Genomic DNA, 17,074 nt, shown 5'->3' on the forward strand with positions numbered 1-17,074 from the left:
ATACTGGAAATCTAAGCTTTCTGTATGTAAATGGAAGCGCTTCACTCACCCAAATAAACAGTTTTCAGAAGGGAAATCTGTGTAGATTAACATCCAGCACTCATAGACTTTGAAAGAAATAGTTTTTTTTAAGAATTAGTTTTGTTTACATAGGCGCCCCCAGCAGCAAGACCTGAAGGGAAGGGAATTAGAAGGGAAACATGGCGAAACCCCTGTTCCTTACTATTGTCACCTAAAATGTGCCATATAATCCAGTGAGCCTTATGTATAAAAAAATAGACCAGAAAATATACGTTCATTAATAGTGGGCATTATAGTCCGGTGCACCCTATAGTGCAAAAAATACAGTAGTCAGGACGGAAATTAATTTACTAATTTATTTTGTGTCAAAAATACACTGGTCAAAAAATGGGTGCAAAATAGTTGCATCCAAAAGAAAGTGTCAGATTTTGATGTTATTAAGAAGAAAGACAAAGGTTACCAGGAACAATAAGTTACTAAACATTTAAACTGATATAGGCAACTCTCAGTCATTTTAACTGAGCTACACATATAGAAGTAGTGTGTAATACAATATGCCAGCCATTCTCTGCATGAATTTCCTAATGGTGTCCTGTGATAATCCATCTATATACATATATATATATAAGTTTTGACAGCACATTCAATAGAATCCCACACATTTTTAATCGGGGATAGGTCTGGCGATGGGTCTGGCCAGTGTCTATGTCCTCAAGGAACACTTGGCATAGCAGCAGTATGCGGGTGAGCATTGTCCTTCTGAAATAGCACAGCAAAGTTTGAGTTCAGAATAAGTAGGGCCACTGGTAGCAGATCTAATAAATCTAATTAATGTAACATTGGGCTGTGGTGGATCTGGTGTCTTACAAAATGTGTGTCATACACTAGAACTTGAACCCAGCATCATGAAAAATATTTACTTTTTGGGCTTTTGTTTCACCGGCAGTGTCAGTCCTGACTCTGTCAGTCTGCCTGCTCTGGCCTCCGAACTACTTGAGGACTCCCCTTCCCAGCTTGCACTCATGCACTGGACACTACAGCGTTCCCGCTCCCCCGGTTACTGAATGTTTGCTCCTGGCCTGTCTAGTATAAATTCCCCCTCAATTTGCTCTGTTCCCTGCCGAATATTGAATTTAATTTTCTAGCTTTCTACAAGGTGTTTCCATTGTTTCCATTTACCTTTTGTTATCGACTTTGTTTGTTTATGACTCCCAATTTTTGCCTTGCCCCCTCTATCCCGTTGTCAATCATTTTTCGCTCCTCTTTTGCCTGGATTTACTGGGTTTTCGCCTGACTACACTCTGGTATGTTGTTTATATTTGCTGCCTTACTGATACTGACCCTTCCTGTCCCTTACTACTCTTGTAAGCCTAGTCTCTTTGCTAATAAACTGTGTGATTGGTATCTGCAAGTGTCTGTTGTGTGTCTGGCCAGTGAGGCAGGCAGTTTTTGTAAGATACTTAAGAGTTTTTATGGCTATGAATTGTACACAATGATGTAAACTGTCAACATATTGTGGGTGTAGGGCTGAATTAAATCAACAGTATAGTTGATAAATATTGGTGTGTATGTAAACACACTCACCATATACAAGCCATTATAGTCTATGAGCCTCTGACACTAGTTCTGCTAACTGTTACAGTTCAGGAATAGAAACGGATGCTTGACCTGTCCCTGTTGAATCAGCCGCCCAGCACACACACACACACACAAATGAAATCACAAACACACACACACACAAATAAAATCACAAACACACAAAGACACAGACACACACACACACACACACACACACACAAATACAATCACAAACACACAAAGACACAGACACACACACACACACACACAAATAAAATCACAAACAGACACAGACACACACACCATGGCTGGCTCACTTTGGTGTGACACTCTCTGGGTGAGGCTTTCAGGGTGTCGGCTCTGATGTTTAATTCATTGGACGGCGTGCGTCTGCATCCCAAGCCCACACTATCCACCATCCTTCTAGAGAAAAGGGTGAGGAAAACAGACGAGTGCGTAAGGAGAGGGGAGGGGAGGGGATGGGATAGGTGGAGGGGAGAGCAGGGAAGGTAAAATAATAAAAAGAATATGGTGTATATATATATAATGTACAGAAATAGAGTAAAAGAGGGCCATGGGGAATGCAGAAAAGAGTGACAGGAGAGAGAGGGAGAAGGAAAGAGAGAGAGAGAGAGAGAGAGAGAAGGAAGGAAGGGAAGAGAGAGAGAGAAGGAAGGAAAGAGAGAGAGAGCTATGAAAAGATGAGAGTATCTGTGCTGCTGGAGTCACAGGGGAGTGTGGAGGGATTGAGATAGAGTGATGGACTGTCATCTCTTTCAGTCCGTTCATCTCTCTCCCTCCCTTTCCCTCTCACCAGCTCGACTGAATACCTTCCGTCAGCAAGAAGACGCCGAGCTGAGCCCCGTGCACTGCAGTGTGTGTGTGTGTGTGTGTGTGTGTGTGTGTGTCTGAGGGGTCCCTGTCAATTTCAGACCAGCTTAACTCCATATTGAATGTGACCACACACTATAGCCTGTATGTTAGGGATCTGCAAGAATTTGCCCATAGGCATTTTGAGGCAATTTTGATCAATACCGTCATTGATTTAAAATCACAATCATGTAAAATATAATGAAACAGCAACAAACATTCACTTTATATTGTCAATAAAAAAAAGAAAGAACAAAACATTATCATGTACATGTGCATCTCAAAAAATATAGAATATCATTAAAAAGTTACTTTATTTGAGTAATACATACGTTTAAGTTAAATGTGAAACTCATATATTATATAGATGTATTGCACACAGAGTGATCTATTTTAGGCGTTTATTTATTTTATTTCTGATGATTATGGCTTACAGACAATGAAAACCCAAAAATCAGCGTCTCAGAGAAATAGAATATTATATAAGACCAATTGGTATTTTGGCAGTGTGGACAGAATGCCAAGTCCTGCTGGAAAATGAAATCTGCATTTCCAAAAAAGTTGTCAGATGCAGAGGGAGGAATGAAGTGCTGTAAGATTTTGTGGGAAATCACTGAACTGACTTTAGACTTGATAATAAAACACAGTGGATCAACACCAGCAGATGACATGTCTCTCCAAACCATCACTGATTGGTGGAAACTTCACACTAGACCTCAAGCAGTTCGGACTGTGTGTCTCTCCACTCTTCCTCCAGACTCTGCTACCTTAATTTACAAATGAAATGTAAAAATTACTGATGATCAGTGATGGTTTGGAGAGACGTGTCATCTGCTGGTGTTGATCCACTGTGTTTTGTTATCAAGTCCAAAGTCAGTGCAGTGTTTTCCCACAAAATCTTACAGCACTTCATGCTTCTCTCTGCAAGATGCTGATTTTATTTTCCAGCAGGACTTGGCACACTGCCCACACTGCCAAAAGTACCAATTGGTCTTATATAATATTCACATTTTTTGAGAAACTGATTTTTGGATTTTCATTGGCTGTGAGCCATAATCATCAACAATAAAAGAAATAAACGCTGAAAACAGATCACTCTGTGTGTAATACATCTATGTAATATATAAGTTTCACATTTTAAACTAAATAATTGAAATAAAGTAACATTTTAATGATATTCAAATTTTTTGAGCTGCACTAGTATAGGACACATGCTTATTTTCTAACATACAGTGTCCCTGAAGCTTTAGCTTTAGCTACAAAACTATGATTTATCCTCCTGTTTTATTAATGTAACGTTTACTAGTTTTATAAAAAAAATAACTAAACATTAACTCAACATTATTAATCCAAATTATACTATGAACCCTGCTAATAGAGAATGTTATAAGAACATTTGTTCAACAATGTTTTAAAAATGTTCCAGAAAGGTTAGCCTGTAATGTTACAGAAATAATGTTCCGGGATTGTTCTGAAAACGTGTCAAATAATAATGGCTTGCAACGGTCCTAGCTAGAGGTATTTTAACATTATGGAAATGTTAAAAGTAAAATAAAAACACTGACACAAGTCATGTTGCAACAACATTGCCAGAGCATTAAAAAAAATATATTTAATTAAAACATTAAAAGAGCATGCAGAAAACTTTTAAGTTACTTGTAACATTCAGTAAACTTTATTCTAATCAGAAATTAACAGTTGGCAGCCTGTGGTGTGGCATTTGATCAATTTAGTGATGCTGGTCAGCATCAGTGCAAGGCAAACGTGAAAAAATAACTTAAAAAAATTAAGGTAACAAACAACACAGAACGTGTTAGAAGACTAAGCTAATGGATGGGAAGTCTGATGCAAAAGTAGCTTGTTAAAATTTTAATACTTCCTTTTTAAACCATTTTTTTAGTTATTCCAAGGTCATAAAACTTTTTACAAACAAAACTGGAGAGCTATGTGTAAGACAGAAACATGCACACACAAGCATTACCCATGTGAATGATGACAGGCCTAATATTATGTTGTCATGTTCCACCTGTCTTTACCTGAAACACTCACCATTCATCAGCAGGTTCATCAATAAGCTTTCAGGCTTTAGGCTCATCAGCACATTCAGCTCGTTCATGTCTTCAGTAAGAAGATAGTTAAAGGGACAGAAGTTCAGGCAGCCTCTGCTTTAAGCTGGAAGTAACATGAATCTGAATTTAAAAATCAATTATTTTTTCCCAAGAAGGATCAATATTCTACAGAAAACTACAGAATAACAAAAAAAACCTTTCCATAAGACTTACATAATAAAACAATATGGTTTAAAAAAAAAGTGGAAATGTTTACTGACAGTACAGTAGTGCAACTACTGCAAATAGCCTTGAAACATCCCATAATAATACACTGGAGTTTCTAATGGTCAAAACAGACCAAATGTAGAGTTATGTGTTGTTAACTGAGTTGAAGTAGTATCTATTAATAATGCAGAGAGTGTTGAAAGCAGCCCAAAGGATGTTCACATTCTGCTTATAATCACATCGCTGTATAGGAGATATGGGTGTGGAAACTTCTTGAAGTTTTAATAAAATGAGAAGATAAACCCTTAAACTGATGACTGTAGAACCTTTTACACTATATCAATGCACTTTCCACTAACAATGCATTTTTTAGAAAACAGCATTGTTTTTTTGTATTGTCCAGTAAAGCCTTATTAGCAACTTTTTGTTTTTAAGAGTGTAAGATAAATACAATTAATCATATAAATACAATGTAATCACAGACAGTCATATGGAAACGTTTGGAAACACCAGTCAAAATATATTAAAACATATTAAAAATATTCATATAATGTACATATGGACAGTTTACAAACATTTTGACACATTTTACACGTTTTTTCCAACTTTTACATAAAACAAGTCATACAAGTACAAGTCATACAAATCTAATAAAATAATTAATATGGATGGTCAAGCAACTCCATCCAAGCCTTACCACCAGAAAGCCATGCAGACAAGCCAATATTTTGGCAATATAGTCTGTATAGTCTAACATGGTACAAGCAGCTCAAATGGTTCTTCTACAGCACCACTCTATTAATACTTTGACAAAAAGGATGTCGGAGAATTCAGATAAACATTTCTGTGTAACTTTTTCAAAAGTTATATGCAGAAAACTCAAACTCAAGAGTTTAGAGAACTGACAAAATGTGTTCAAGATATTGAAGCATTGGGATACACACCTTCATATACAGTACTAGTCAAAAGTTTGGACACACCTTCACATTCAATGTTTTCTTTACTTCTTTATTTAGTTTTTACAGTGTAGATTAATATTACAAACATGAAAACAGTTAGGAGACACATATGGAATTAGATGTTTGTCCTCTACCATCTCCTGATCTAAACCTGATGAACTGAGATAGTAATTTAAGGTGATTTGAGATGAGCTGGAGCTTCACAGCGTGAAGGAAAAGCAGCTACTATTGTTCAGCACCTCCAGGAACTCCTTTAAGACGCTTAGAAGAATCTAAAGTATAAAACAGATTCTGGTTTGTTTGACACTTTTCATTTACAAAATAATTCTGCATGCGTTCCTGTATTGCTTTATTATAGTCTTTAATATTAAAGCTGATGTGCGTAAGTTTTGGGATTTAGGGCCCTCTCTGGTGAGAATGGGTAATTGCACCAAGCATGCGGAAGAATCATTTTAAACTGGGTGGGTGTGATGCGGTCTTTCAGAGTGGATGAATCCGATTCCAGGTTATGTTCATTCAGAGAGAGAGAGAGAGAGAGAGAGAGAGAGAGAGAGAGAGAGAGCTCGGTCAGAAAATTCACTCCTTCGTTTCTTTGCTATTACTTTGAGTAAATCAGTCTCCATTGCTCCACCAGCCGCTCTTGTTCAGTAAAACTGAGCCGGGTCCTCTTTTAAGGAACATGTGTACATGTGACATAAGTACGTAAAGACATGTGACATGGCCAGAAGAACTTTCACGAAAAGCAACAGACACCTCAGTTTTTTTTTTTTCAGAATGAATATATTAGGCTTAGCAGGGATGATCGTTCCTGCACACTGGTACCATTAAATACAATATTTTATCCCTTCTCCACTCAGAAATGCTTCTGTTTCAGTTTAGAAACAAAATAATACGGACTGTAGCTTTAAATTTACAATGTAGAAACTCATAAAAAAGAAAGAAAACTGGAAATTGATTGTGAAGAGGTGCGTCCAAAACTTTAACTGGTGTTGTAGTACTTACCATTGAGCACTGAATTTTCCACTGCTGTATACGTTCCCACCACGGCCATTCGTCCTCCTTTTTCTTCTTCAGTCCCTCTACTCACCAACACCTCTCTCTGACACCTCCTCCTTCTTTCAGTCTTTATATGGAGAGACGTGTGCGGCGCACAATGAGGAACTCGGCTAATGCAGAGTGGACGAGCACATCAAACATTCATCCCTAATTAACACGTGATTAAAGGAGAACAGCAGCTGTGAGACTTCTACGTCTCTCCAGCTCGCGGTCCGGCCTCAACATCTGCTCAGCCAAACACAAAACAAGACACGGGAAGGACACGGCGTCTGATATATTAATATATTTATTTTATATCATTTATTAGAGATTTGTAACATTTGTTTTGAATGGATATCCATGTTTAGGCACGCTATATGGAGGTGGAGGAGACGCCAGGGCTCGGAAGGTTTTGGTCTGCATGCCTGTCTCATACAACAACAGCAGAACAGAACAGAACATGCTACCAGAAGTGGAGAAAATCAGTTCAAATACGTTCAACCGTGTAGAGGCGAAGAGTGTGCGAGAGTCATATTCAAGGATATCACATCAGAGATACCAGAGAGAGAGAGAGATAGAGAGAGAAAAGATAGAGAGAGAGAGAGAATACAAATAAATGTATTAGCATAGCATAAGTATGGTGGTTATGTCTGAAAAAAGTACAGGATATCTGTATGCGAGTGTGTGGATACCAGCGTGCACGTGTGCAGGTCACGTATCTGTGTATGTGTGAGAGTTTTAATCCCATGTGCACCCGTGTACATTTGTGCAGATCTTCTGTGAGGATCGCTCGGTGTGAAGCGGTGGTGTTTGGCACCCGAATAGAGCGGACAGATGAGCTGATAATTAGGACAGTACGGACATCCATATAATAATACCATCCAACATATAATACTAATACCTCAGCTCTGTAAGTGTGAATACACACACTGCACTACTGTTCAATAGTCTGGAACCACTTGTTATTAGTGAAATACCTTCTGCGGATTAGAAAATACACAGTATATACAGTAAAATATTTGGGCACTCCTTTTTATTCAGTGTTTTTTCTTTATTATTTAACTTATTTTCTACATTTTATATTAAAGGGGACATATTACACCTTTTACACAAGTTAGTTCTTTGCACAAAATCACTCCACTGCTCTATTCTTGCTAGTATCAGTCCCTTTGAGAGTGAGCGTTTAAGGGCTCTGTCACTTACGAACGTTCACCACAAGTTAGTGTTAGCTTGTGCTAAATGGCAAACCAAGAACAAGCCAGTCATAGAAGCACAAAACTCCTTATTTGAAAGTACTTTCATCTTCTTCACCTACTGACTTTCCACAGACAGCAGGTACAGATCCCTCCCTCAGAAGACGTCTACTGGCTAATTCTGCTGTGTACTACCTGAGCTTCTCAACCAGAATGGCCAAAATGGTGGACCTTTAAAATCGGAGGGGTGGTGCCAGGGGTGGTGCCAGGGTGGTTCTATGCATAGTTCCTTATAGTGACATCAGAATAAGGGAACATCCAAACATGCTCATAGAAGCAAATCACGATTCCTGTCACCTAACTCTTTCAGCTTGCAAAAAGTGAGTTTTGCATAATATATCCCCTTTAATATTAAATACGCCAAAACTACGAAGTTACACTATCACCTGCCACCTGTTATTATTATATTAATAACTATTTTGTTTTATTAATAACTATTATTTTATAAAAATTGATAACCTACACAGTGTATATTGAAACATACTACAATAACTGGCTATCAGTATGTGTTTTCAGATATGATGTTATTTCATTGATGATACACCAAATGTATCCATTTCTTATCAGTTATTGATAGGCATGAATCACTTAATTCATGATGTTTTAAAGCTCTGTCAATCATCTAATCATTCATATCACAATTACAGCTTCATGTATTATTCTGGATATATCTAAGCCTGTATATTAGCCTGGTTTACACATGTTGTGAGTTGTTTACATGGGTACAAAATAGAGACCACTAAGAGGATTAGAGAGTGATAACTATTATCATTATAAATTATACCAGTGATACGTGTGTGACATGAATGCACTATAAAAACAGTTCAATTGATAAATGTGAATATCTTAATGCTATTTACTGTCCTGCTCTTTGTAACTGTATACATTAAAATATGATTTGTTATCATTTTTATTTGTTATAAAACCCCATCAGATTAATTTAATACATGTATCTGAACCCAGACTGTGTTTCTACTATTCATATGATTTTTTCCAAACTATTGAACATTAGTGTAATGCAGCAGAACTTCATTTAACACTCAGGATTCTGCATTCTGACAGGTGGAGAGATGCAACCGTCCATTAAAACTCTATGCTTTTGCATTCATAGCAAAGTTTTGACACACCAAAAGTTCACACACCATCTCACTGGAAGAGAAGAGCTATCCCTGAAGAGCTTTAGCGTGAGTCTGGAATGCCATTGGTTAAATAGCATAGATCTGTGCTAATTATGGGATGGAGCCCATTATATAGATCACCAGAGCAAATATGAATTTGGCCTAAAGCAGAAGAACATCAGGGAGAGCAGTCAGAGGTATATCACTTGTATTATCTGGAATATTTGGTCTGAGGATATATATTTCATTGTGTTTCAAAACCAAGCTGTGTGTTTTTGTGGGAAGAGATACTGAAGGTGAAAGTGTTTTAAGCACAACATTATGACCATCTCCTTGTTTCTATACCCATCATCCATTTTTCAGCTCCACTGATCATAGAGGAGCACTTCATAGTTCTATAATTACAGACTGTAGTTCTGTATCTGTTTCACTGTACACTTTATTATTATCCTCCTTTCACCCCGTTTTCACACCGTTTTCCAGAGCAGCTATTATTTTTTGGGATAGTGGTGTATGAGGTGTTAGTGCGTGTTGTGCTGCTGATACAGTGAGTGGATCAGATACAGCAGTGCTGCTGGAGTTTTTAAACACTGTGTTTAATCACTTACTGTCCTCCACTCTATCACACACTCCTATCTACAGCTGAAACAGCTTGTAGATAAAGTAAAGTCAGAGACAGAAGCTCTAAATCTGTTGATGCACAGTTTACAGTGTTGGTTATCTTCTAGACATTCATTAATGCACACAGGATGCTGCCCACAGGACACTGTTGGCGAATTATTCCCAGTCCAGCAAATACCTGTCAAGTTTTGGATTAAAAAATAAAGATTTTTTTTTTGCCACCCGCTTCGACCTGCCCCACCAGCCCAACCAATTTCAGTATCATAGTATTATGATACAGTATTTAGAATTTAATAAATGAATTATTATATTATGTATATTAATATATAGTATTTTTTGTAATTTTATTTTGTTGTGATCAATCAATATTTTCTGTAGTCAGAATGTATGTATACATATGCAGTCAGTATGTATGATATACATATGCACATAGTATGTATCATAGTATGGTGTTTTTTTGGCCAGTAATGCCCTCTGCATTCATCCATGCATCTCTGATTTCTTGTTCCAGGGTTGTTCACTTGCAGCAGCCTGGTTGGCAATTCTCACGAGGTTAGTGGCATATTAGTTTGGAGAGGCACATGAATGTTTTTTGTATTAAAATACAGGAAATTTATGGGAAAATACTAATACGGGTGGATGCCAGGAAAGAGGGATAAAATATGGTAGTTTGCTGGTCAAAACGTGAGACTTGACAGGTACGGTCCAGCAGTGACATTGAGGTGTTTAAAAACTCCAGCAGCACTGCTGTATCTGATTCACTCACTGTACCAGCACAACACATACTAATACCTCATACACAACCACCATTCCAGGGTCACTGCAATGCTGAGAATAATCACCCAGCATCCAAATATTATAGATAGCTGCTCTGTGGTGGTTTTCTCTCCTGTGGGGTCCTGATCATTGAAGAACATGGTTAAATGTGGATAATAAAGTATTCAGAGAAACAGATACAGGACTACAGTCTATAATTTTAGAATTACGAAGTGCTCCTACATGGTCTGTGGAGATCAAAAATAGATAATAGGTCTAAAAATAAATAGGTGGTCATAATGTTATGCCTGGTTGATACATTTTCTACCTTTTCCGAAGTTCAACGCTGAAGAATGTTTTCGCCGGCATCTTCGCCGTTTCGTCATTTTGCAATATCATGGAACATTAACTGACAAATTTCCCAGTGGCCATCAAATTACCTTTCCTCAAACGGTTCCTCTTTCCTAAGCATGCAAGAGTAAAAAACAGACTTCTCATTTCAAACATATCATGAAATACTATCAATTTTTCACTGTAAAATAGCACAAAAATGCCCCAGGGACACTCAACCCAACCCCTGAACAGACACAATTTAGTGTGAACGATTGTATAAATGGGAAAAGACTCACACTTGTGCTTGACTTGCACTTCATAGTCAATGTACCGTAGTTTTATATTAACTTCAGATCAAAAACATTAGTCTTTAAAGAAACGTCTTCAGTGCACCCAGCAATATTTTTCAAAGTCACAGTACATTAAGAATTAAAGTTAATTCTGTATGCCTTGTTAGTTCCCTTTTCTAACAAGGATTAGAGGCAAAGATTAAACATTAACAATAATATGTATATAATAATTAGTAATACCTAAATAAATATGACTATATCTAATAAAAAATGCCCTTAAATCTAAATAACTCCCATGGTAGTCACCCTACAGCCACTCTAGCAGACTTTAAAAAGCCAGTTTTACAAGCCTTCCTCACATCTACAGCCCTAGACACCACGTCCATTACCGCAAAGCTATTTGAGCCTAGTCCTCCTGTGCAGCAGTGCCACCAAGGCTTCATCCAGCCATGAAATAGTAGCTCTTGGTTTAACTGGAACAAGCCTCTCCCACATGAATCACAACTTCAGCACATTTCTTGTAAACCAAGGGTTAGCAAACACAAGATACAGTCTAATCGATACCTTTCAATCTGCTACAGAATCCCCATCCCAGAACATGAATTGACTTCATGCACCCTTTCTCCATTTCACACACCATCGCTATCGCCCACAACACAACCTGGAACTGTTCTTTTAGATCAATTCCTCATTACGCTCGTCTGCTTCGCTGGAAGGCTAGTGATGCGTGATGCTACAGCTGCGAGAAAGTAGTTAGTTATGTTTTTTTCTTTTCTTTTTTAACTACTGGAGCCCAAGGATTGGTGGATTTAAGATTTAAGACAAAGGTGACGAAGACCAAGCAATGAAGAGATTAATCCACTCGATCCAGCGCAGCCCCATGTGCTTTATAGTAATAAAGGTAACAGTGTATGGCCATAATCACATGACAGTGATGCTTCAGAAACAATCCGCAAACAGAGAATGGAAAGTTCTTAGACATATCTCATTTTTTCTTTCAGACACTGTCTTTTAACTTGTTTTGGATGATATTTTAACAATGTTTTTCTGGTTATTATGAGCATGGACCACACCCTGACTGATCTTGGGACAGAAGAGGGGAACTCTACGTGAGAAATTTGGGCCGGACTCTGGCTTTCCCAGATTCATCATGGGAAACAGAGTGGATAGAAAGAGAGAGAAAGAGATTTATAGAGTGTGGGGTGGAAGGAGGAGTTTCAGGCGTGGTTCTTATCCCAAACTTAAATTATCCCATATCTATATTTCATATCTAGCTTGTATCTTTCTATGTCTGCTGTTTTCTTGGTACCACTAAGAGCTAGAGGATGCAGTTCTAATCTTTCATTCTTTAGAGAAGCACATCAACAGTCCTTTCCTTCTATCTTCAAGAGAATCTCTGTCCATTTTACAAGACTTTTCAAAAGATGCAGTTCCAACAGAAGTTCCCTTAATCCAATGGGGGTCTTTAAGCGCTTTAAGAATGTCTCAAGGTCAGGGATCAAGTGTATAGGATTTATAGTCCAGTGCTGACATAGGAGGAGGTGTTCTTTTCAGAGAAGCACATTATCCATTATTTACCAGATTTGGGATAAAAATCACTTTGCTATCCCTCTTTTTCCAGCTTCCCTGTCCTCCTTGATTTGTGACAATCACTGGCCATTTTCCACAGCTTTACAGTAGATGAAGTGCCAACAGAGGTTCCCACTGCTCTTGGATCAGCTCCTTCCTCCCTGGCTCCTTAAGAGTCCAGTATTTAAAGTATACAAGGAAGGGATGTGCCCCACCCCCTTGTGGAAGGGCAGGGGTTCCGTTACAAAAAGACAGATGAGGAAAATCTAATCTTCAGAGGAGCACATTATCCATCATTTACCAGCTCTCCATTTCAGCTTCCTTCATGAGAATCACTTACAATCCCTTATTTTCAATTTTCCCTTTCCTCCATGCTTCCTGGGAATCATTCGCCATGACAGAGGCTTTACCAAGCAAGTAGTGCCAATGGAAGTTTCCACTGCTTTTGGATCAGCTCATTGCTCCTCGTTGGGTTTCAAACTTTGTTGGGGATCAATTGCTTGAAGACTTTCATATCATCAATCATTTTCCATAGTTCTTTTACTCTTTGCTTTATGAGAACCATGGGTCATTTTCAAAGACTTTACAAAGAATGCAGCTTCAATAAAAGTTTCCTGGAGTCTGTTGGAGGTCAACTGCATCACGTCTGTCTTCAGGTCAGGGAAAATGAGTACAGAATTTTCAAGTTCTGTGGAAAGTTGGGGTGATCTATTGTGATCTATTCTTCAAGAGAACCACATCATCATCTTTGCTTGTTTCGTCTGCACTTAACTTCATAGGAATCACTTGCTATTTTTCAAGGCTTTACAATGGAATTAATGGCTAAAAACCTTTTTACTGCTTTTAGATCAGCTTCGATCAAGTATAAGATGTCTACTCCAGTGCCGAAAGTTGATGAGGTTAGGAAAAAGTGTCCCCTGTGGAAGGATGGGGTGGTCTGCTGCAAAAAGCTGGAGAAGGAAGGCCTTTGAGATCTTTGAGAGAAGCACATCATCAGTCATTTTCCAGTTATCTCTTCCATCTTCATTCATGGAAATCATTTGCCATTGTCCACGGCTTTACAACCAAATCTGTTCCAATGTAGCTGATCCCAGATCAGCTCCTTACTTCTCAAGCCCCTTCCTACTCCAATGGAAGTCGAGCACTGCATGACTGTGTTAATGTCAGGGAACAAGAGTATAGGATTTAAAAGTTGAGGCATCTTTCTTTATGAGAGCCACTTGCCATCTTCCAAGGCTTTACAACAAATGCTGTTCCAGTGAAAGTTTCCACTGGTTCTTGATCCCAGATCAGCTCCTTGCTCTTCATCCCCCCTCTTAGTCAAATGGAGGTTTATCTCATCAAGTCTGTCTTCAGGCCATGGTGGTACATTGCAAAGAGTTGGAGAGGGGAGGCATAATCATTGGAGGTGCACTCATCATTTTCCACTTTTCTCTTCAACCTTTATCCATGGAAATGATTTGCCATTTTCCAAGGCTTTACAATGAATACAGCTTCAATAAATGTTTCTACTGCTCTCAGGTCAGCTTTTTGCTCCTAGTTTCCCTCCAAAGCCTGGTGGAGGCCAAACACATCAGGTCTGTCTTCAGGTCAGGGGGGACAAAAGTATGGAATGTCTAATCCAGTGCTGAAAGTGAATCGGCATGGTGATCTGTTGCAAAGAGCTAAAGCAGTGAGGTCTAATCTTTGAGAGGAGGATATCATCCATCATTTTTCAGTTTTCTCTTTCTTTCTTTTTTCTTGCTTCATGGGAATTAGTTGCCATTTTCTGAGACTTAACAGATACAGCTCTTACAAAAGTGTCTATGCTCTCAAATCAACCTTTTACCCCATGTTTCCCTTCTAACTTCAATGGAGGTCAAGTGCTTCAAGACTATTCAAATCAGGGGACAATAGCATAGGAGTGCTGAAAAATTGGGAAGAAGCACCCCACGTAGAAGGACATGGTGGTCCATTGCAAAAAAAGATGGAGGATGAAGGTTCAATCTTCAGAGGTGCATATCATCCATCATTTACTATGGATGCAGTGCTGATAGAAGTTTACACTGCTCTCGGATCAGGTTCTTGCTCCTAGTTTCTATTCTAATCCTGATGAAGGTCAAGTGCTTTAAGATTTCTTGTCAGGGATCAAAATATAGGGTCTGCAATCCAGTGCTGGGAAAAAAATGATGTTGGGACGAAGCGCCCCCTGTGGAAGGGTGTTGTGGTCCATTGCAAAGAGGGAGATTCGATCTTCTGAGGAGCACATCATCCATCATTCATTGACCATTTTCTTTTCCACTTTTCTTCATAACTATCACTTGCATGTCTTTGCAACAAATTCCCATTCTAACTCTTATAGAGGTCAAGTGCTTCAAGACCTTTCAAGTCAATAAACAAGAGTTTGAGAAGAACTTGGGAAGAAGTGTTCCCTCTATGGAAGGGTGGGGAAGTCGGTTGCTTTAAGACACCTGGTCAGAGTCACAGTGCAGTTCAGATTGAGGGAAGGACTTGAGACTAGAGAGACGTCTGTGGCACAGGAACATTGAGGGAACTCGATCACGGGGACTCACAAAAACAGAACAAAGAGATGACTCATTAAGCAAATCTACAACAGACAAGACACTTCACACGACAGACGGAGACAGCAGACTGAGAGGAAGTAACATGGAGGGGGGGGGGAGGTTAGATAATACACAGGTGTGCAAAATGCAATCTCTAACGCAGTTCTTCCGCTGTCATGTAGTGAGGTGAGGAGGAATTCACAGAGACGGAAAGAGAGAGAGAGAGGGCGAGTAAGAAAATGAGACACAGAAATAGAAAAGAAAAGAAAGAGGCCAGCTCCCCTACTAAAGTGATTAGGAGGTCTGGTTGGTGTGGCAGAACATCATGCTAGTCTGCAGAGCGTAGCTAACAGGCTCTGTACGGGTTACTGTCGGGAAGAAGACGGTTAAAGTGCTACATTTCAGATGAGATTACATACAGAGAGTGGGCTACTTGGGCAGTTAGTCTCTCACACTGTCCCTCAAGTGGGAAGAAGATCCATGGTCCAGGGCTTTTGAGGTCCATCTCTTCAGTACAGGAAGAAGACAAATGCTAAAGAGAAGCCTTGAGGGCTCCTCTTGAAGAGAATTGGGGTGGTGGTGTTGGTGATGGGAAAAAGAGAGTGGGTTAAAGGGAGGTAAGGGCTTGTGGAACACAGGGGCAGATCAGGAAGTCTGAAGCCTGAAGTCAGAAGGAAGTCTCAAGAAGATGTTCAGGTTCAAGAGAATGGTTGCAGTCCAGGGGCTGGTGCGTGTGCCATTTGACATTTGAGAAGACGGTTGGTTGGAGGGTCATGTAGCGGCTTGCTGGTCTCCAGGAACGCTCGGCTTATGGAGAACTCTCCAGAGAGGCTGCAGAGAAGGACAGTAGAAGAGAGAAGTAAAAAAAAAAAACAGAGAGATCAGGGAGGGGGAGAGGAAATGAAGATGGGGTGAGAGGCCAGAAAAGGCAAAAGAAAGTCGAGAAAATGAGGAATGAGGGAGAAGAGCGAGCGTGAAAGAGTGCGAGAGAAATTACATGAGGGATTGAGGGAGGTAGAGCGGAAGGAGGGAAATTAAATGAAAAATAACAAATACAATTTAAGGAAAAGGAAGAGATAAAAATGAACACGGGCAGGGAGGCAGAAAGCGAAAGGACAAGGCGTTTTAAAAACAAATGTCGAAAGGAAAACATTTGTTCAGATTTAGAGGGGGAAAAGATGGGGAAGGGGAAACAACAGCAGAAAGGAGAAGAAGGGAGAGAGAGAAAGAGAGAGAGAGTGCAAGTTTTAAATGGTGGATTCAGTGGTAAATCAATAGGAAAACATGCATATTTGTATCCATAGCTTTACATATACATATTAGAGTTCTATGTTATTTATTGTATTAACTTTTAAATAAATCATACATTTATTTTTACAATTAAACCTTCTTGAGCCCTCCATTAAGCAATATTTAAAAATAATATAAGCATATAACCATATAACCAATAATTAAAAAGTGCTTGTGATGTGTGAAGGGTGTCAATTTTGAAATAAATGACATAAAAACTAACTAAATAAATAATGTTTTTCTACAAATTATCTGCTATAATCTGCACATGACTACAAAATATCTGATTTACCTGAAATCAAAAATAACAATTGCCAAATAAATTTGATGAAACATTTATTTTTAAACCACGCTGATGCAGTTTCTTGACCTCACTTTGTGTATTTCTGAATATTTCTGAAGTCATCTATTATATACTCATTTCAGTTCAGGCTCATAATTTCATATGAAGCATAATTTTTACAATAAAACAATTTAACAATAAAAAAATAGCATACACTAAATTACTACTAGGTTAAATAGCATGTTAGCAGATACAGCATGATGGACTACATGAGGATTG

At 38.7% G+C, this 17,074-nt stretch overlaps 1 protein-coding gene across 2 annotated transcripts in view; it reads right to left on the minus strand.

The window, feature by feature from the left end:
- Positions 1–7,028: 7,028 nt before the first annotated feature.
- Positions 7,029–17,074, minus strand: part of samd12 (sterile alpha motif domain containing 12) — a 160,970-nt gene continuing 150,924 nt past the window's right edge. For both annotated transcript variants that reach the window (XM_007245761.4, XM_007245760.4), the window contains exon 5: positions 7,029–16,053. In XM_007245761.4, the coding sequence (XP_007245823.2) occupies positions 16,031–16,053 (23 nt within the window). In that variant the 3' untranslated portion in view covers positions 7,029–16,030. The remainder of the gene's footprint in view (positions 16,054–17,074) is intronic.

Source organism: Astyanax mexicanus, chromosome 3 (genome assembly GCF_023375975.1).
Source record: "Astyanax mexicanus isolate ESR-SI-001 chromosome 3, AstMex3_surface, whole genome shotgun sequence".
NCBI lineage: Eukaryota > Metazoa > Chordata > Actinopteri > Characiformes > Acestrorhamphidae > Astyanax > Astyanax mexicanus.